Below are 20,813 nucleotides of genomic sequence, written 5' to 3' on the forward strand. Positions count from 1 at the left end.
GTTTAAGGCCAAAATTCCCTTTTAACAATAATATTCTCCTTTTTGAGATCTGATCTAAGATTTTTGAAGTTCCATGGGCTGACAAAGCAGTCACAGAAAATTCAGATTATAATCTGCAAAGTCACTTCTCATCTGATCAGTTCAGCAAATTAAGAAACAAGACTCAATTCTGACAAATCGAGAAACAAGTTGTGTCCTGATTTTTTACCTCTGAGTCTGAGCTGTCAAGTTCAGCCAACGTGGGAGCTTTAAGGAGTCTCTTGCGTTGTACTGTTACTTGTGTGGCCCCATTCTGCTTTCCTTGTGGTGCCAGGCCACCGTTCACTACAGAGGCATCCACTACTTTTCTTCCAGCCTCTGGCGTTGGCACATCTAGCAAAAGAAACAGAACAATTGGTGTTTGGAACTAATACGTACTTTGCCTTCTCAAATCTTACTGTCAAGGCAATACACACAAAAAGAAAAAAAAATCATTGTGATAGTTATATGTGTGCAATTATTCTACTTTCAGCAGTATGCTTCTCGGAGAACTACAGGCAATGGCTTGTGGTACAGAAGCAGTATGAAAGAATGAAAGCCATGGAAAAAGCAGCAGTGCATAACAGCATAACACTAAAACCCAACCTCAGAAGAACACCAATCAACTTTAAAAAAATTGCTTGTGTTAAACCCAAAAATATTCTTCCTTCAATGTATAACCTATAATTAACTATATAACAAGTACCAGAAGAATGCACAACCATATCTGGGCAAGTGGGTTTCCAGTGAATTTGATGACAACACCATACAGAAATTAGGAGGTTTAGCATGGAGTAAACCCTGTTTTTCCTGTGAGGACAGAATTGCACTTTATTCTGCAGTATACAGAAAAGGAATGAAAATGAGGTAAATAATGAGCATTCATCAAACATATGCACAACTCTTAGGCTTGCATGGCCATTTGTATTAAAAACATGTCTGTGATGTCAGACCTTCATGTAACAGCAGAAACATGAGGCTCCAGCTCTATTTTCATCTACATGAGTTTTACAGGGACGTAACTCCACGGAGTAAATTACTTGGGATTTCTGCCAGTGTGCAATGAAGATGCATCTCAGATAATCTAAGATTTGGGTCTGCTGTGCTTAGCCTAGCTTAGCTTAGACATTAAGATAATGACCTAGGCTTTGATATTTTAGAAGAGCTTAGTGTTTGGTCTGATAAATCAGTTTTATCCCTGTAAAAGTACAAAGTGCAGTATTCCAAGCTGAAGAAAATTATGTTGGAGGGACAAGGAAGAGAAGCTGTTAATCTGTCATTTGCATGTATGCCTAAGCATCTGGTCTTTCTACAAATGTGTTTTTCTACTCATGTAATTATAGGACTCCTTCCCCAGTCTTGTAATAACAAAGTACCTCTAGGTATTATAAGGGTAATGATGAGTTATTATTCCCATTTTTACACATGGTGAAAAGAGGCACAGAAGGTCAAGTGACTTGTACCTTAGGTTACTGGGAGGACTGTGACAGAGAAACTATATAATCCAGATATTCAGAGTGCCAACAATGTAAGTACTCACACATCATTTGGAGTTACTTACATGTTGTCCTGGTATAAACAGACACAGTCACTGCTGCTACAACACCATTTGAATTAATAAAGCCATCTTTGCACTAGGTAAATTAAAACTACAGTCTAGACAAAGCTCAGCTACAGTAGCAGGTCTGTTTTACAACATTCTCACCAGAGCAGCTATTGAAACAGAATAAGGAGAGGAATAAGTTAAATCAACATATATTTTAAAGAATTATTCAAATTATTATTGTTAAATGCTGGAAACTGAGCTAGAAAGGACAGGGGATATATTATAGTTCCTCTATAAATCATACCTTCAACTGGGAGTATAAGAAAAGGCCATTATTTGGGCTATTAAAGTCATAGTGACATTCCAAGCCTATGAATCTGTGTACTACAGTGTCATTACTCCCTTCAGGTCCTCCCTACAAAGAGCTGCAATCAAAGACTTAGTCTCTCTAACCCTTAGTTCCTATCTTCAAAGGCTTTGCTAATGGGTGTCCTGACTACCACTATGGCTTATAGGTCGTGGAGGTTTTTTTTCCTTCTAGATCTCTGTGAGTACAGCATGGGCGTCCTCCACATCAAATGCATTCCTGCTCTAAGAGCTGCTCAACCCAATCCCAGAAAGGGACAGCAGGAAAATAAAACCCAAACTGCCTGCCCTCCCTGCTGCCAATGCCACTTCTTAAGACCTCATAATTAGCTGGCACACCGTTGATTGAAGAAGCTCTGGGTTTCCCAAATGAGTAAGAAAAAGCCTCTGACTTGTCTTTCGATTGCACAGGGTGGTTCCTGAACAGACTGTCCAGGGAAGCAGCCCCAGCATCACCACCCAACAGCCAAAGATGGTGCCCCTTCTCCCCTAAACCTCCTCGGTGGTGACTCCCCTGCCTGATGGTAGGGTGGGTGAAGAATGGCCTATAAGCACTCTTGGACTCACTGGGACAATAAATGATTGGAAGGCCAAAGCATAGCCCTCCTGCCAAAAAATAAAACACACAATAAGTCTGGGGAAAGAAAGAGGGGGAAACACCCACCAGACATGCCCTAGCACTATGGCAGATGATGGAATGTGTTTTTACACCATAAATTCTTCTCTAGTGGTTTTTTGTTTGTTTGTTTTGGGTGTGAGGTTTTTTTCCCTAAGAATTAGGCCAAATTTCTTTTAAGCCCCAGAAATGGAAATTTCTGGTCCATTTTGGAGGTAATTTATGTAGCCAATCACTATCTATGAAGCCTAAACCAGTTGTGATTTGAAGTCACACATGTATGAATTGTTCACACATATTTCTGAGTTGTTCATATGTGAGTTCAAGTTTTCTTCAAACACAAGAGAAGTTTTAGGTGAATCAAGAAGACAATCCAACATAGTATTTGTTTTCAAGGGCTCTTCAGTAGGATATATAATTTAGCACCATATTTTCCTTAAAAAAACCAGGGAGTTTTAACCACTTGTAAGCACTAAAGAATAATTAAAAAATAGAGTAAAATTAGAAAAGCATCCAATCTATAAAATCCATTTGGTCAATCAAGTTCAGTTTCTCATTCTTGCACTTGCAGTACAGGATACATATGAATAAATGGATTATCATAATTGAAGAAAAACATCATGAAATCTTAGTTTCAACAAACAGATTTCAAGAAAAATAACTTGTTCCATAAATAAAACCTGAATTTGTTAGCAGACACAGACAAAAAAATGACTACTCTGTTTAAGCTATTTTAGTGATATACTCAGGCAACAGAAACATTACCAGGTAGCAAATAATTGTACATCATCATAAACAAAATAAAATTTATCAGGATAAACAAAGCAGAAAAAACAAATAACTAACGTTTGTAAAAATGAATGTGACAGAAGAAATCAATGGACAGTTCTTTGAAACAAAAACCTAAATTATTTTTTTTTCAATTGATAGGAGTTCACAATCTCTGGTTTCAAGGATGTTTTGAAGATGATTCCAATGATATTAAAAAAAGGTTTGTGTCTGTAATGGCCTGGGGTTAAGAATTTATTAGAGAGTCAGACACACTGAGAGAGTGTCATTTCTCCATGTTTTCAGGCAGCAAGTACAATGAACAGTACCTGCAAATTGGATGAATGTGTCTGGTTTCTTCTGAGTTTTTCTCTAAGCTATCATTACGACAGGCAAATCAAGAGAAGGTCTTCATTTGATTCCTTGATCATTCTGTTGGGCTTCCCTGACTAGCCTTAAGACAGGGGAGACAAAAAACTCCCACCTTAGGATAATATGAATTGAACCTTTATTAACATGTAAGATTATGTCTCTTGCGAAACAAGGAATTAAGCAGACCACAAATTACATGCAAACCACAGCAGTCATGTAACCATATGCTGTCTGCCTCCCAACCAGCTCTCCTTGGCAAAGAGTGACAACAGAAATATGATTTTGCTCTAGACAGCAAATATACTCCTCAAGATCATAATTTTTTACACTGCATTTAAAAGAAGGCTAAAATGGATTTGCAGAATTAATACAGGTTTACTTTTTGCTAGTTAGGATCATGATATACTGGGTATTCTTATATAAGGAATAAAGGTAACAGAGATGTGCTGTTCCTTTCAGTGGACTTAAGACATTGAAGTCAAACATGAGAACTAATAAATCAGTGTAACAAACTGCCAGCCCTCTGCTGGTGTTTTCATCATATTGTGTAATCTAAATGAAGAGTTTATCAGGAGCTGGTGGAGTCCTTCCTCACAGTGGTCTGAGGCAGAGATGATCTAAAAGTAATAATTCCCATGAAATATGCTTCAGTTTCCTTTTTTTCTTCTCTCTCTGCACACCCCCCAATGTACAAATTCTTTCTGAAATAACAACTTTGAAGCAGCCATGCATACAGCTTTGAGGTAAGAACTGGAGCGTTAAGAGTGGGAATGACTGATCTGCATTCAACACTGCATTGAAATTAAGCTGCTTTTAAGGTGTTTTTCTATTACAGGAAGAAGGTAATGACTGTCTTGGTCTCAGTGACTGCCCTGGTCCCTACCTGATATCTGAGTACCTCTAAGATATCTCACTACAGGTTACTCCTTCTACACAGCAGTGTAAAAGGAGGACCCAGGCACCCCTCCTCTCCTCTTCAGGAAAGCAGCAGGGAGATGCTTGGGGCCAGGCACTGTGACATACCAACTACACCAGCTCAGTGCCAGTAAAAGTCTTTTCAGCATTGGTCTGCATCGTTCCCATCGCAGACAGCATGCATAATATAAACCTGCACCTGTCCTTTAGCACTTAGTAGGAAACACTTCTGTTTTTCAGCTGGTTTGTGGTTTTTTTCATGACAGCAATTCCATCAAGCAGAGAGCAGTGAAAGCAGTGAAAAGGCAAGTGTGTGGAAACAGTGATGAAAGCACAGCCTCTCTGCCTCCAAAATAAGGAAAAAAGTAAAAGCACGCAAACCATTCAAAATTACTGCTTAACTGCTTACTATCAATATCCCAACCCATTTAATTTGCTTGTACTGCTCATCTGGTGTCTCACATCTATCTAACTGGAATGTTTTAATCATCAGAATTTACTTCTAAGTACAATTTATCAGATCATTCAGTCACACCATACTTGCTGAGAACTACATGATTCGAAAAAACAAAACCAATCACATTTAAGAGGTGGACAAAGAAACTAGGAAGAGTTCTTCAGTGGTCAGTCAAAAAGAGCAAATCAAAGTACAGTACAGATTGCTAAAGCTATTTCTTTAAAATAAAACAGGATGGTGATGAATTAATAGATTACGAAGAGAGCTTTTACAAAATACTGTTGGGATTTAAATAAATGAGGATGTCTCAGAATTCTTAAAAATAGAAGGCAAGGGAAGAAGCAGACAGACACGTGTCAAAGGACAGACCTGAACATTTCTCTTTTGTTGGTCATCGGCACATTCAGTTTTATAGTCTTAAAACTGACGGAACTTCTGGTGTATCTGAAAGTAGTGACACTTTTTGAAAAACTGAAGTTTGCCTGTTTATGCTACTATCTGAGGCTCTGGGGACCCTGCAGCTTTCAGTAGAGTAAAACATGATACCATGTACATATGTAATTTTAATCCCACCAGACAGCTGTAGTAGCTGTACAATGCACCATGAGTGTAAGGTTTCACAGAAAGGCTTGAGCTGGATTAACAGCTTGTCACCACCTCTGACGGGGAGAGCCTGTTTCTTCCTCCCTTTCACCCATGCTCATCACCTGCCCTCCTCAGCCAGCTCTCTGATCATCTGATCAGACAGTAAAAGGGTTTAAATCACTAAAAGAGCAGAAAACCAACCTGTTAAAAAATTAAAAGTATTTGTTCCTGGCTTACATGGGTTTAACCAGGTCATCCTGTGAATAAATGAGCAGGACAAAGGAGGAGGGGGAATCTCATGCATAGAGGGGAGCTTGGGAAGGAGAGGGAGCAGCGAGTCCCTCCTCCCTGCTCCACAGTGGCAAACTGATTACTTGGCTCAGCCAGAACAGGGAGCCACATTCACGGGTAGGTCACATGTGGACTGTGTTCCCATACTGCATAACTATTTTAGTTTTTATGTTATAGTTACTGAAAAACTTCTGTATGGTCTTTCTAGTTCACAATATGCCAGCATTTCAGTCAGATTATGCCCTTCTGTGGGGAAAACAACCAGATGAGGCTAAAGGGTGCATGGAGAAACTGAGGATGTGAACTCTGCAAAAGTCTCAGATGAGATGTTTCTACATACAGCTTGAAGGAAGGAGGGGAGTGGGTATGGAGACATGGATTTATTTGGAAACTCTTTTCGGGAGTCACCTAAGGGAAATTAGGTAAGAGCTAGCATAAGATAGCTAGCTGTCCTCAGCAGACAAACCTTTGGGGCTGATGTCGAGTATTTCCAACATCAATGATGGAATCTTTGAGCCTGAATATCCCGGAAAGTTAGTGTATAATGAGGAAGGAATGAATTTATTTTCTGGCTAGCAGGCACAGACTCTATCTGACACTGCTGTTTCTGAAGTAGAATATGTTCATACAGTTACTGCATGTCCTAACTAATGGCTCACAAAGCGGAAACTTGAAATTTGATATTAGATAGTTGATGAAGGATCAGCTATTGAATCCCCTGTAACAGTTATTACCACCAAACCTTATCAATTTATTTTGCTAATCAGTAAATAAAGAAGGTTTAGCCTCTTTTTTAGTGAACCTCTTTGATTTCACAGCTCACAAAGCTTCTAATGTAAAGACACTCAGCAGAACTGACAGTTTCTTTCCAGATTAGTATACATAGGTATATTTCATTAAATCTAGAAAGGTAGATGAGTTCAAAGCTAGTTTTTGGAACCTTGTGAGAAATGAAGTACTGTAAAAGATGGTCTAGTCAAAAAGTGAGTGCAAAGACATAAAGGTCAGATTAATAAATAAAGCAATCAGACTTGAAGGTGACACTGTATTCTGCAATCCTTTTAAGAGTCTGGAATTGCTCTGGGCCACCTTATTTTGGTAAGCTGTTTAAGCAGAATTCCAGCACTCTACTTCAGGTGAAATGCAGATGTTTCCTATACCTAGGCAATGTTTTGTGGCAAGGGAAATGTAGGTATCAATAGCTAATTTATATAAATTTTTTTATTTTCACTGACCATGTATTGGAAGAATCCCTTCAAGTTTCTTTCCTAAATGTGAATTCAACAAACAGATGGAACAAATTTCACAATAAGCACAATAACCACAGGTCAGGTGGTGTAGGACATTTTACCTGACAAGTCAAAACTGTAAGACATGCTAAGTGGCCGGATTGCTGTAAAAAAAAAGAAACAAAAACAACAAAACAAGAAAACAATTCAGCTATTAGAAAAGCAGAGGGATAATGAAAACAAAAGATTAACTCCACTTAAGACATTTTGGATTCTGTTGTCTAAATCCAAAATGTGTCAGACATACTACTGCTTCACTGTAGTAAAGCTCAAAGTCTGAAAACTACAGTAGCATAAATGGGACTTGCAAACAGAGCAATTACAAATATATTAGTATAGTCGTAGAATGAGATCTTCGGAATTCAATAAATCAAATATCAAAACAAGAGGCAAGTATCTTAAAAATTTAGTATTTTCAAATAAAATGCTATGAAAAAGGGAAAAGGGAAAGAGGAGAGAAAGCTGAAAAGAAAACTGAAAGCACAAAGCCACATTTCACACAAGTTTCAGTGACCTGAAATAAAGATATTTCTAATTTTTTTAAGCATAATCTCCAATGATTATAATTAAACTAATAAAGAGAGACATTCAAGCTAAGCTTGAACAGTAGTTTTCCTTGAAAAGGTTTGAAAAAAAGGCCAAAAAAAATCTGATTTGTGCTGATTCCTGTGCTTTTCAAAAACCTTAGGTGCACTTAGCCTTTAAAATGTATCAGTAATATTCTCTTCTTCCTGGGCCTCTAACTATTTTATTGCTAGATAAGGAAGTACTGAAAGTAAAATTTCAATGCACTAATCTGGATAAGCAGGCTAAGCCCAATGACAAGAATGTACAAAAACATTAAAAAAGCTTACATGTCTTACTTGACAGGTGATAAACATGCAAGTTGGTATGAAAGAGCCTGTCAGCCACACATACCACTGCATTAAAAGGTGTTTATAAAAAGGTTATACTGGGACAAGTTTTGCTCATGAGAATAAAGTGGTGAATGCTGTAGGTGGCTGACTCAGAGCCAGATTTGGGAGTCGGTATTTTTTCTGCAGTTCATTAACTAGACAACATCGGCCATACATAACAGCTACCGAAGCACTATTTAAATCCCAGTCCAAACTAAGCATTATACATTTTAAAGCATATGGGTGTTTATCACCTAATGCTGAATACTAACTGAAGGCTGATAAAACACGCACATGAAGCAAAGTTTTCTCTGAGTTCCAACAGCTCCACTTGCTTGAGTCACAAATCCATGCTTTTAATTAAAAGGACACGTACCTCAAAGCTGTGTCTGTCTTGATAGTTTATGCTGATCACTTTATGAGGTCATTTGAAAGCTCACTTCAGTTCCTCTACTCAAAACTCTCCCTTTGTGAGAACAGCTACCAAGTTTCAATCACCATTTCCAAATAAGTTTTAGACTGAGAATGGCCAGGTTGCCTTTTTTCAGTGGCAGCTCAGGGTACAGAAGATCTTACCTGTACCATGTGTTGTGCAGAGCAGAGGGACAAAGCCTAAGGCTGCTGGGAAACACATGCTGTAGGTACACTCAGATCACGGAGGAGGAACTGCAGGAGTACAGCCCCACTCACCCCAACAGTCAAGTGTAGTTGTGCTTTTGACTGGTATAAACTGAGCAAAAAGGAGTAACTATGGGACACGTGAAACATACCTAATGCTCCCAAATATTTCATTCTAATGTGCTTTTTTTCCCCCCCTCCTTTTTAATAGCAACAAATATTTCTGTCCAGATGGTGTAAGTGTCCCATGTGGTGTTAGATTTGTAATCCTTAAGCCTCATTACTTTACATGTTGTTACACTAAATTACATTCAGTGGTCATTTAAACTACATGGCAGATCTATTTGTGCCATACTGAATGCCACTAGTATTACTCCATTCGCAATTCTGCACAAACACATTCTACTCTAAAAGCAACTTTGGGCATAACCATCATTTCAATGTGAGAAAGAACAAAACCTCATATTTCAACACAAGGAAAAATTATCTTAAAGACCTGTGATCTTTTTACTTCTTCATGCCAGCAGCAAATATACACTTGGGAAAAAAAATTGCATGTGTCCCCTTTTACACCTACAGTAATATGGCATTCAATCCAATCAATTCACTGGACTTAAGAGGAATTATCAGAGTTCCAAAACACAAAAATTTAATTCTGTAACAAAAAATGAAGAATTGGTAGAAGACAGGTATCCCTCATTGGAAGCCATGCTCTGAAATCAGTTCAGAAGTCCTAACCAGTGGTAGTTCAAAATTTAACACTGGTTTTAGAAACTGTTTACTAATTGAGTTAGATGTCATTTATATCAGTTAGAAACTGTAAAGATTTATTAGATCAAATTTGCTGCCCCTGAGATGATATGATAGTTCCCAGATGGAGAACATTTAAAACACTGAAATTGAATGTTTGAAAGAAAAGTGAGGAATCATTCTACATTTTTACAAGCTTCCTACATTTGGAAAAATGTCTAGGCCTGTTAGAAATGTTAATTGATAGGGCAAGCATAAAATTAATCCAAATCAGAAACTTGAGGGCCCAAAAAACCAATATTCAAAACACTGTGCTTTTAAAAACGCACTCAAGCATTCCCCAAACTCCATCAAGCACTTCATAAACAATGCAACAAAGCAAGACTGATGAAACTGTTTTTCTCCAGAGACAATGGGTTGTCACAATCCACTTGAATCTGGACCAGTGCCTTTGAGCACGTGGAAAGCACAAATATTTTGCAAAAAGCAGGGATAGAGAGTACGTACGTGGGTTATTTCATGCTTTTCAGATGTAAGATGCCACATTTGCTCTTCAAGAATCCAGCTAGTTTAGTTTTTCTGATACAGATAAATATCACTCTCTTAAAGCAATCAAGTCACTATATAAGACTATATTTGTCATTCTTTTGTCATCAGAACCTGGTGATTGCTGCACAGTACAGTATTTTGTATAATTTCATAGTGGGTTGTTAAATATGCACTGCAGGAATTAAATGTTTTACAGTGCAAGTCTGAATTATTTTCCCACTAAAACGATCTACAAAGACATGTTCCACAACTTGGAAAATGAAGCAAACATTCAGACTCAAAGTAAGTGCAACAGATTCAGCAAACACAATAAAAGCAGGTTTTAAATTAAAATAAGGAAGTTGATGACACTAACAACAGGAAACACAGAGAATAAATTAATTAAAAAACAACATGTAAAGAAGACTTACAGATATGTAAGGCATACTGCACTGCGGAGAAGGAAAAGCTGTTCCATTCTGAGCAAATCTAACATTAGCTGTCATGTGCAACAAGCAATACAATACCATTAAATTTATCTAATACTTACATAAAAAACTTGAATGGAATCAAACTGAACCATTCGGTTCCATATTTCAAAATATAACTTAGCCCAAAAATTGCATAGCCCTAGAAAATCCTGTAGGTTCTTTCTTTTTCTGAAGGGTTGAGAATAATTTTATCCTTCATGACACCTGCACAGACGTGGCTAATATTGCTGCTTCTCGTATGGGAAGTTTTCTGTGGATGCTGTAGGTAAAAACCGGCAACGTGCTTACCCAGCCTGCTACGCCTTATCTCATCAGGTGAGACTGGACGTAACTTCCTCTCCGCCTTGATTTCCTCCAGTATCCTTTCATGAAGGCTGCGTGGCCGTGGTGGGGTTGGTTTTAGTTTCCTTGCCGAGGCCTTGGGATATAAATATAATCATATTTATATGAAAAACTGCTTCCTTGAAAGCAGATTTCACACTTTTTTTGAAAAAAATGTGTAATGTTGTGATACGATTTTACATGCGCTCAATTTTAAACCTCACATAAATATGAAAGAGGGTTTTATTTCTCCCTGATGCATCATGATTTCCCAGAGATAAAGGGCTGCTGGTAATAACAGCTATTCATTGGTATGAGCAAGATATTGCACACTCGAGATCCTGTTCTATATATACAGAAGACAATATTTTTGAAAGCCTATGGCAGAAAATGTGGTATTTACATATTCGTTGGACACAAACACAAACAAAGCCACAATTTTTTTTAGGAATGAAGCCCACTGGATTACATACAGGATTTAATGGAGGTCGCGATCGGATGAAATCCAGGATTATTTCATGGGCACTCTTTTTTAATCGAGGTGGGATGTCACCATTGACCTGGAAAGGAGAAAGTGAAACATATATTGTTGCATTTTACATTCACATTCATGCAGATGAGATAACTGAAAACTCACAACAAGCCTGACAGAGCTGGCAGTGTTCTGACACCTGCACCAGACGTAAAACCCCACTGGTCCTGAGCAGAGCAACAATCCATATGCAGAGCACAGTCAAGCAAAAAATCATACATAACAGTTTCTCAGCTTTGCTGAGAGCTGCAAAATAACCACAATTGCAGCAGCTTTAATCAGCAATACTTAGGACTTTGAAATGATGAAATCAAATGTCAAGGCTGCAATCGTGTCTATGGGAGAAGTACTTTTCCTCTCTGTCAATCATAAATTTCTGTAGAACAGGGGCTGGGTGAGGGTTGTTTGCTTTTTTGTTTGGTTTTCTCCAAAGACACGGACATTTCTTTCTCTGAGAACTCATTTAGACTTAAGACATCACAGGAAAGAGTCATCAATTCACTATATGTATAGGATATAAAAGAAGGCAATGGAAGTTCTCGTATCATATAAAAAATCTATACATTGTAAGCTGGGAATAAATGTATGGATTTGCTTACAAAAAACACCTGTTGGGGTCAGTCGGCATACAGCACAGTGCCCAAGCACACTGTCAGGGATGAGAGAGCATCCTATGTCATACATCCTTCTGGCACCTCCTATTACCACACAGTAGCTGGCTATGAGCCCTGTCCTTCAATTTGACAGAAATTCCCATGACCATATATGACATGAAATACATGACTGTATTTCTTAGACCAACTGTCCCATATTTCACTACTTCTTTTTATCTTCTTAAAGGCCAGTTGTTTCATTTCTTTGGAAGACTCCATTCACACAAACTCTGTAGCCAGAAAACATATGTAAAGACATATCTCTGGTTTGCCATATCACATGCCCTTTGGCTATCCAGACAGAATGGTGCAATCAGAAAAATGGGTTTAAATGCCATATTCACCTGAATATGATCCCTAATTGAATTTCATCAATGCCAAGCAGCTTCTGTACAAGCTCTGCTCACCTCAGGCATGCCCTGTTTCCAGGCTGAGGCTGAGTGACAGCCTCCCAGAGAAGATTCATCCCTTTCCCTCTAAGGAAGCAGATGCAGAGTCCCTCCTGGGGAACACTTAATTGCCTTTCTGAGGACTCTTTCTGGAGATATCCTACCCCAGACACAGTCCAAACTCTATTTGTGGCACCCTCCTTAGCTTCCTTAGAGTGAATTTCAGGTCACTTGGCAGAGAATATCAAGCTGCTAAACCCTTACACATGCATCATCTTCTTAAAAATAGTGCAGAAAAATTAAAATGGAAAAGGTTTATACTAAATGGTGATTTGACATTTCCTGATGAGGAGAATATTTTTTTAAGCAGCGTGATTGATTTCTTCTCTTTAAAGACTGAGCAATTTTCTGAGGCCAGAAGGCTTTGGAGGATTGTTAATAAAATGAGAAGTCTCTCTTCCCTGAGTTACTGTTCATCAGATGTCAAAGTTGATAGCTGAAGCTGAGAATTATTACCATCAGAACAGCCGTTTTGTAAACTGATAATCTCTGTTCCAGCCTTGGGGAACAACCCTCTCCATGACAATAGTAAATAAATAATACATGGCTCTGAGCCTTTCACCTCAGGGCACTCTAGGCCCTGACTTAATGCCATCAGGGTATAATTAGTATCAGTATTACCATCTGATTGGAAAAGGAGAAATGTAAGATTTGCTTAAGTGATTTTCCACAGGATACATGGGGAGCTGGTGGCAAAGCAAGTGGATGTTTCATAGCCAACAAGCCAAGAGAGCGGGAGCACCCATAGCAGAACCTTTTGTGCCCAAACAAGATACTGATATGGAAGATACCGAAGAGAAGCTTTCATCCTCTCTGTCCACACTAGATCTATTTATTTACTCAAACTAGCCCTCTCTGTAATGAGCAATTTCAAATGCATTCTTTACTTTTACTTGATTAAAATTCACGGCTCTTGATTAAAGTCTAAATCAGAGACATTCCACAGATGTGGCCATGATATATGCAGGGGAAAAAAATCCACCAAGGAACAAATTTAGCTCCTTTTTTTTTCCCCCACATACCAGATTGGTCCCGGCTACAAACCAGTAAATACTGTAAAACTATACTATACTAAGTACTGTAAAAACACTGTAAAACTAAACTAAGTTTTCATGTAAAACAGCTTTTGTATAGCAGTATGCATTAAAATCAGCGATGTGGAGAAACCATAACCAATTATTATAAAAATCAAACATAAATATGGACACCTGCACATAAAAATTAGCATGTAATCATCTACTCACAACCTGCTACCATTACATTTTAATATATAAATATGGATTTGCCATTTAAAAAAATAACTGCAAATAGTACTTAGTTACCTTTGGGTGAAGCCTAAAGCCTTAAAAATGGTGATCCCAAACAAGAAGTACATTGCTTATAACTTTCAAAAAAATAACTTCATTTATCATTGACATTTAATTATTTCAGTCATTTATTTGTCTCACTATTAAAGCTGTCATCGTTAAGTAGGAGAGTGCTATCTCTAAATAGTCAACATGAAACTGATATTGTTTTGTACTATCTAGACATTTCCATTTAAAAGGAAATTGCATAGACACTGATACAGACAGAGGGGGCATGCTACGTCATTTCCAAAACAGCTCATGATAAAATTTTATGGTGAATTAAAGTAATCTAAGTAGATATACATTTACTATCTTGCATTATGCAGACAGTATAGTGTTTTAGTTAACATAGTTGTAATATAGTGTGTATGTGACACCACACAGCAAGCTCAAGCAGCAGTGTCCAAGAACGAAGTGCTTTGGTACTTCCCATTATAAGGCACCGTATTCACACTGTTGCTCCTGTACATCTACTGTAGAAACAAGTTTATGATACCACATGATAACCACAGTATTTACACAGAGTTACCCCTTTGAATATCCCTAAAGCATGATTAGGAGTTGTAAAGCTCCCTGCTCTACTAAGGATGACTGCTAAACTTCTGTAGAAGTGTGACCAAGTTGGAAAATGAAAAAGCAGCGTTCCCTGCTGAATGCAACTGAATGCCACTCAGCACAACTACGTCAGACTCTTGTGTTTACAAGAACAACAGACACTACAATGCCCAGTTGGACAAACTGGTCAAAGTCCTTTCCTCACATTCTCTATGTCTTGCTTGAAACATATGAAATCTTGCTTATGAAAATACTGTCCACACACAGCTGTTACTGCAACTAAAGTAAGTACTGTAAGATGCTAAATACTGCAAAGAAATAAATGTTTTTAAAAAACGCACCAAAACCCCCGTTACAAGATTCTCAGCTTAGATATTCAAATTACTGGATTTTTTTAATATTAATAGCTTCAACCTATATGTTTAAATTCCCCTGTTGCAACATGGCCAAGCTAATACCACTGTCACAGGTGTTTGTGAAGAGCTTGAATATGAAGACAGGGCGCTGTTACCTATAAAGATGGACTGCTCAAGAAATATAGCGAATGATGCACATCTTGGAGGGGGAGAGGTGGGTAGAGAAGAGAGCTAATTGTGAATCACTGTGAAATTAAAAACTGTAGCTCAACACATACACATAATAAAGAAAAATCAAGCCTGCAAGAGCAATATAACTCTTAAATTTCTCCATTAGTAAATGTTGACTCTACCCACGTTCACAGTTTTTAACTTTCGTGGGAGTGGGTGCTCCATGGGAGAAAAACACTATTAAATCTCTCCAGGTAGATATTTAAAGATCATAAAATGCCAGAATGAAAGCTATCTTTCTCCCACAACAATCACAGAAACGAGGACTCTTGCATCCGGATAGAGAGATGACAAATCCGGAATTATTTTCATATGTCCTGAAATAGAAATGCCAACGTCACTGAAACAAATTAAACCAGTTATTTACCAAAAGCCCAGAATCTGACATTCTGCATCTTCAAAACATTTTGAATATTTGCACTATGACAGAAGGTGGGTGAGAACAGGCAGCTCCAGTTATTGCTGTCTGTTAGTGCAATACTTTTGACAGTCTGAAACACCAAAATACTTCCTAATAGGAACATCTGTTCCTTTCCTAATCTTTGCTCAGAGTGCTGAGGAGTCATGGAAAGATCAAGCTACTCTTTTAAACACAGCATCGTATTAATAAAAAGAACGATGAAGATTTCATGTTGCATCTCACTTACTTAAAGAATTTACTAGCCTCTTCTCATTAGTAGCATATGTGTTTTCATAAGCTACCAAGTCTAAAACTACTACCTATAAATTGAAAGCAAAAATTGCTTTCAATAAAAATTTTGCCAAACATCCATTTTGATTGATAGAAAGAAACATAATCCGTTTTTTCTAGACTGCCTAAAAATTAAGACTTAAGATTCTTGTCCTTTTCTCCTCTTCTCAAGAACCACAATGGTTTTCTCTGATGGGAATACATATAATCAATCAGCTATGACCCATGTTAGTCAGCTAAAAGATGCTGTATGCATGCAATCTAACGAAACCTGTAATTCTATGTGAATCCTTCAGGCTCTGCACATTCCATATCAAACTACAGTCTTATTATTGAACATGCTTTGCACAGTCTTCAAGTAGACCCTGCAGCAGGATTCAAGTTACTGAATTTAAGGTTTCCAATAAGAAAGAAGTGATTTTTCCAGCACAATGTCAGGAGCAGTTGACAGACTGAGCCAGCAATTGCACCACAGACAGTCCTACAGGTACTGCACCTGCAGCAGATAGTAATCCCAATTCATGTTTATGCCCAGAGTTCACTTTGACAATCTATCTAGTTGACAAGACAGAAGGCCAAAAATAGATCCTTGCAGGGATTTTGTACACAGTGAGAGCCCGGATGAGCAGAGGAGCAGCTGTGCCTCCAAGACATACCATATAACGAAGAAAATCTTTTCTGAAGAGGCAGGAGCTTGCTTAGCAGAAGATGAATTAAAAGCTAGTCTGACAAAAGCAAAATTAGATGACCCAGGGGTTCCCATTCAAACAAAACAACTATTCTGATTGCATACAGCAATCAAGGTCCTGAGGGGACTGTTCCTCTTTTGCAGCAGGTAGAAGGAACACTTAGCACAGTTCTCTGGATTGTTAGGGGAAAGACAGATAACACCATTACCTGGGTTTCTATTTTACCCTCTTGATTTAACATTTAAGCCACATCTGCTGCAGAAAATAAATACAATCAGATAGTCTAAATCCAGATCTCGATTGGAAAAGTACTTTCAGCTCAAACATAGAAGGCATTTATGCTACACACTTTCTGTCTCTCTCATCTGTCTCACTCCCTCCCCTCTGATTTTTTTTCTCATGGAATCACGGCTTTCTTACTATCAAAGATTGTGCGAGAATTCGTCAGGAAAGGAAATACATCTGAACACTGAATATTCTAAGACAATGCTTCCATTGTAACTAATGACAGGGGAAGATAAGTAAATACAAGGTATAAATATTGATATTGACCAAATACATGCCTCTGAAAAAGGGATACAAAATGTCCTTCTAGAGGTAAGGACCCCTTTAGATTGATTGCTAGCTTATCAGGAAGAACTTAATGCTGAAAAAAATATAACCCAAAAGGACAGAAAGAACAGGAGACACCAATAAATATCAAACTGGTTCTGATAAAAAGAGTGCCTCAAGTCAATCTTACAAGCACCTTTATGAGAATCTAGGAGGAGGAGATCCATGAACACTCTCCAGCTTGCTTTGGCTTATTGTCTTGACTTGAAAGCAACAGTAGAATATGCTGAAAATAACTGAGCTCAACTTCTAAAAATGGAAGATTTAATTTTTTTTACATTGAGTATTCCTTGAAAATTCATAACAGATCTTGATAAGTTTTCAAGCACTGTGATACAGGCAATAGATAATATAAGTTTTCAACCCCTGTAGGTTTTCCTTTCCCATCGCACTATCATTCATGGTAGCACTTTACATTCTGGAATTCCAAAAACTATATTGTGAATCAACAGAAATGTTCTCTCCAATGAGAAAAGTCTAAAACAGTCTCTCAGTGGAAAGCATAACAGGACTTTTTAGATGACTCTTAAGGTTATCACAAAAGCAATGCAAGGTATTTGTTCAAGCACAGGCACGTCTTTCATAATCGTAAATGCCTGCCACATGGAAAACAAAATACACTACATGTGTTGGTTTCATGTTTTCCCTCTCAATGCACTATGAAAATTTAAGATGCCATTTAAAACCATGAACATTAGTATCTATAAGAAATAATAATTTCAAGATTCTCAGAAAAAGAAGAGAAGACAAGAAGAAGATAAAAGAAGGAAAAGAACATTTCAGATTTGACAAATTCTAGTGATTCTCTTGACTTACCATGACTTTCCTTAAGGTGTAGCGTTTGGACCTAATATCATCCATCAGCATCTCATAGGGTGTGAGCTGATATTCTATTGGGAGTGGGTTGTACTGACGCTCTTGAACTTTCTTAAGTTTAACACCATTCCGTAAATCTCGCATCACTTGCACCCAAAAACGAGCCTTAAGGAAAAAGAGAGAGAAATTTTATTTGATATCTTACTCTTTAATAACAACTCACATTAAATCAAAGTTGTTCGTTTTCCTTCCAGGGCACCACCAAATATGTACAGCTGTACTATTTTATTTTTAACAAATCAACCAAAACCCATTTTATTTTATATAAGCCTATTTTTAACACTCGTGAATGTAACAAAACTTTGCTGCAACTCAGTAGACTCACCTCAAGCACAGAAAAAGAATTTGAAATTCTCATACCTTACATCTATATTCCCATTTCAAGTATACTGCAAGCATGCCTTTAAAGTTTTTAGACTTATACCTGATACTACGCAAATTAAAACAATGACTGAATCTGAAACATTGTTGCCCAGAACTTCGTTGCAAAATTTCCCAGTAGTTGTTCTTCAAACAGAAATTTTGGAATGGACTCCAAATCCTAAGGTCCAGCAATATCTTCTCACTAGTCAACTTCCTTTTGCTTTGTCTGTAAGAGCAACACACACTAACACTTCCCTCTCATTTTCTGGGAAGCAGAATGGCTGGAGAGAAGAAAAAAAAAGTGGTGGATAGAAGACTGGGAAATTGAAATCAAGTCCTTTAAAGAACCTCAAAATATTCATCTATGAACTGGCAGGAATAGAAACTAGAAAATAAAACAAGCTACTTCCTGGTTAAGAGTTTCCCTGTAACCTTTTTCTTTCATTATTGGAGAAACTCAGCTGGCGGCTCTGTCTACTCCCTGGCTGCCCCTCTGAAGGGGAGTCAGCATGATTCCTGTCTAAATATCCAGTCTTTTTAAATTGCAAAACCTTCTCCATGAAAGCAGTCTAAAGGAAATGTATTGCTTCGATACTTCTATTGTTTTGTCTGTCAGGAAATGAAAGTTCAGACTCATTTGGTTCTAACTTGTTGTGAGTTACTATTAATTCATATGGTAAAAAAGAACAGAGACTGATTTTAACATAGTACCATAGAATGGTTTGAGTTGGAAGGGATCCTAAAGCTCATCTAGTTTCAACCCCCCTGCATTGGGCAGGGGCACTTTCCACTAGATCAGATTGCTCAAACCTGTTCCTGTGCTCCATCACCCTCATTGTAAAGAATTTCTTCCTAATACCTTATCTAAATCTACTCTCTTTCCGTTTAAAGCTATTCCTCCTGTCCTATCACTACAGGCCCTTGTTAAAAAGTTCCTCTCCAGCTCTCTTGCAGGCCCCCTTTAGGTACTGGAAGGGTATTGTAAGGTCTCCTGGAGTCTTCTCTTCTCCAGGCTGAAAAACCCCAACTCCCTCAGCCTGTCTCCACAGGAGAGGTGCTCCAGCCCCCTGATCATCTTCACGGCCCTCCTCAAAACTCACTCCAACAGGTCCATGTCCTTCTTATGGTGGGGAACCCAGAGCCGGATACAGTGTTTCAGGTGGGATTTCATGAGCGTGGAGGTAATGACACCTTAAGTAAGCTTTATAAAGAAATATAAATTACTAGTAATGATGCTGAATCACTATTTAATTGTTGTCTTACCCAGTCAGCATTTTTTAAGTCATCAAGATCTGTGCTGGATTCATCACTTCCCTCTTTGTCCATTTCCTGAATCTTCTTCAGGTTCTGCCAATGAAAAGGAGTCAAGAAATGAACGATGGCATTACTCTCAAGTATAACTTCAGCCTAATTTTTGACATCTCTTGTATCAGGTTGTTTGGGTATTCTACTGAATGTTTTATGACTTGAATAGTAATACTGTAAAAGTAACTTGAAACACTATTTGAATGTATTTCTCTTTCTTGAAAAGCGTACCTTAAATGCTGGGCAAAAAATGTTAAGTTTTGAGTATGAAAGCACTTCAAGTACTAATATGCTGGAGGAAAAACTATACATGGAAACTTTAATCCCTAAAATTTAGCTATGCACAGAAAAAAAGCAAACAACCACCTGGCAGGTCTGTTAAGCTACAACACAGAAAGGTAAGGATCCCATTCATACCAAAATTATTGTTATTTGTTGAATTCAAGACTTCATTTTTGCAGAAGGAGAAACTCCCAAAACATTAGTTGTGAGGAGAAATAATCTACGAGAAATCCTTTACACTGAACAGACTTGTATATATATTGTAATTAATTAGTCTGTATAACATGGGTATAGATTCTGAAGTATCAATAATAAAATCACGTAAGTAAGAGAAACATTTTTCAAAGATGAAAACTGTTATTTATGGACAACATCAGATCATGCAAATATGGAGAAGATTGTGTGCAAAGGGGCAAAAACAAGCTTTCATACAAATAAGAATGTGAAAAATGATTAGAAGTTAGAACACACCAAAGAACAGGCAAGCTTGTATACAGATAAATGCAAGAAAAAAATTTGGAAGGCTGTGGTTTTATGCAAATTATTTTTTATGCATTAACTCCCGCATATTTATAATGTTATTTTATTTTTGTTTACTTCTGTATTGAAATGTTCTGGAACAAGCAGTACAAACAAATTCTCAATAATCTGCTTTACTTTCACAGAGAGTTTTACAAAAAATCTTTAACAATGTTTAATTTGACCTCTTTTCTACATACTCACTAATATATTCAAAATGGATAGTTAAGTCCTCTGCTAACTACTTTTTTATTTTATGAGACTAAAGCAACAGGTCAGAGATCTGACAGACATATTTATCAAAAGTATATTTCTTACATTTAAGCATTCAAGCTCTTCCCCTAATGGTACTGAACAACCAGTCTCAATTCAGCTTCTGAGTTTTCGAGAAAAAATAAAAGCAAATATTTTTTAAATTTTTTTTTCCTAGGAGTAAAACTTCCAATTTCCAAACTGCCAACATTTCAGTGTAAGAAATGGAAGCACTGGAAGAGTGCTTAACTTGCACATTTAACAGCACAAGT

At 37.6% G+C, this 20,813-nt stretch overlaps 1 protein-coding gene across 5 annotated transcripts in view; it reads right to left on the reverse strand.

The window, feature by feature from the left end:
• The window catches only part of SPIRE1 (spire type actin nucleation factor 1), a 126,459-nt gene that overhangs the window by 18,386 nt on the left and 87,260 nt on the right, over positions 1-20,813 (reverse strand). For 3 of the 5 annotated variants that reach the window (XM_027676956.1, XM_027676941.1, XM_027676975.1), the window contains exons 5-10: positions 19,447-19,530; positions 17,761-17,925; positions 11,301-11,387; positions 10,795-10,924; positions 7,286-7,327; positions 209-372 (exon numbers count right to left, since the gene is read on the reverse strand). In XM_027676956.1, coding sequence (XP_027532757.1) covers positions 209-372; positions 7,286-7,327; positions 10,795-10,924; positions 11,301-11,387; positions 17,761-17,925; positions 19,447-19,530 — 672 coding nt within the window. The remainder of the gene's footprint in view (positions 1-208; positions 373-7,285; positions 7,328-10,794; positions 10,925-11,300; positions 11,388-17,760; positions 17,926-19,446; positions 19,531-20,813) is intronic. The other 2 variants (XM_027676965.1, XM_027676949.1) reach the window with 1 other exon arrangement.

This window comes from Neopelma chrysocephalum, unplaced genomic scaffold (genome assembly GCF_003984885.1).
Source record: "Neopelma chrysocephalum unplaced genomic scaffold, ASM398488v2 Primary Assembly neopelma1_22, whole genome shotgun sequence".
Lineage (NCBI taxonomy): Eukaryota > Metazoa > Chordata > Aves > Passeriformes > Pipridae > Neopelma > Neopelma chrysocephalum.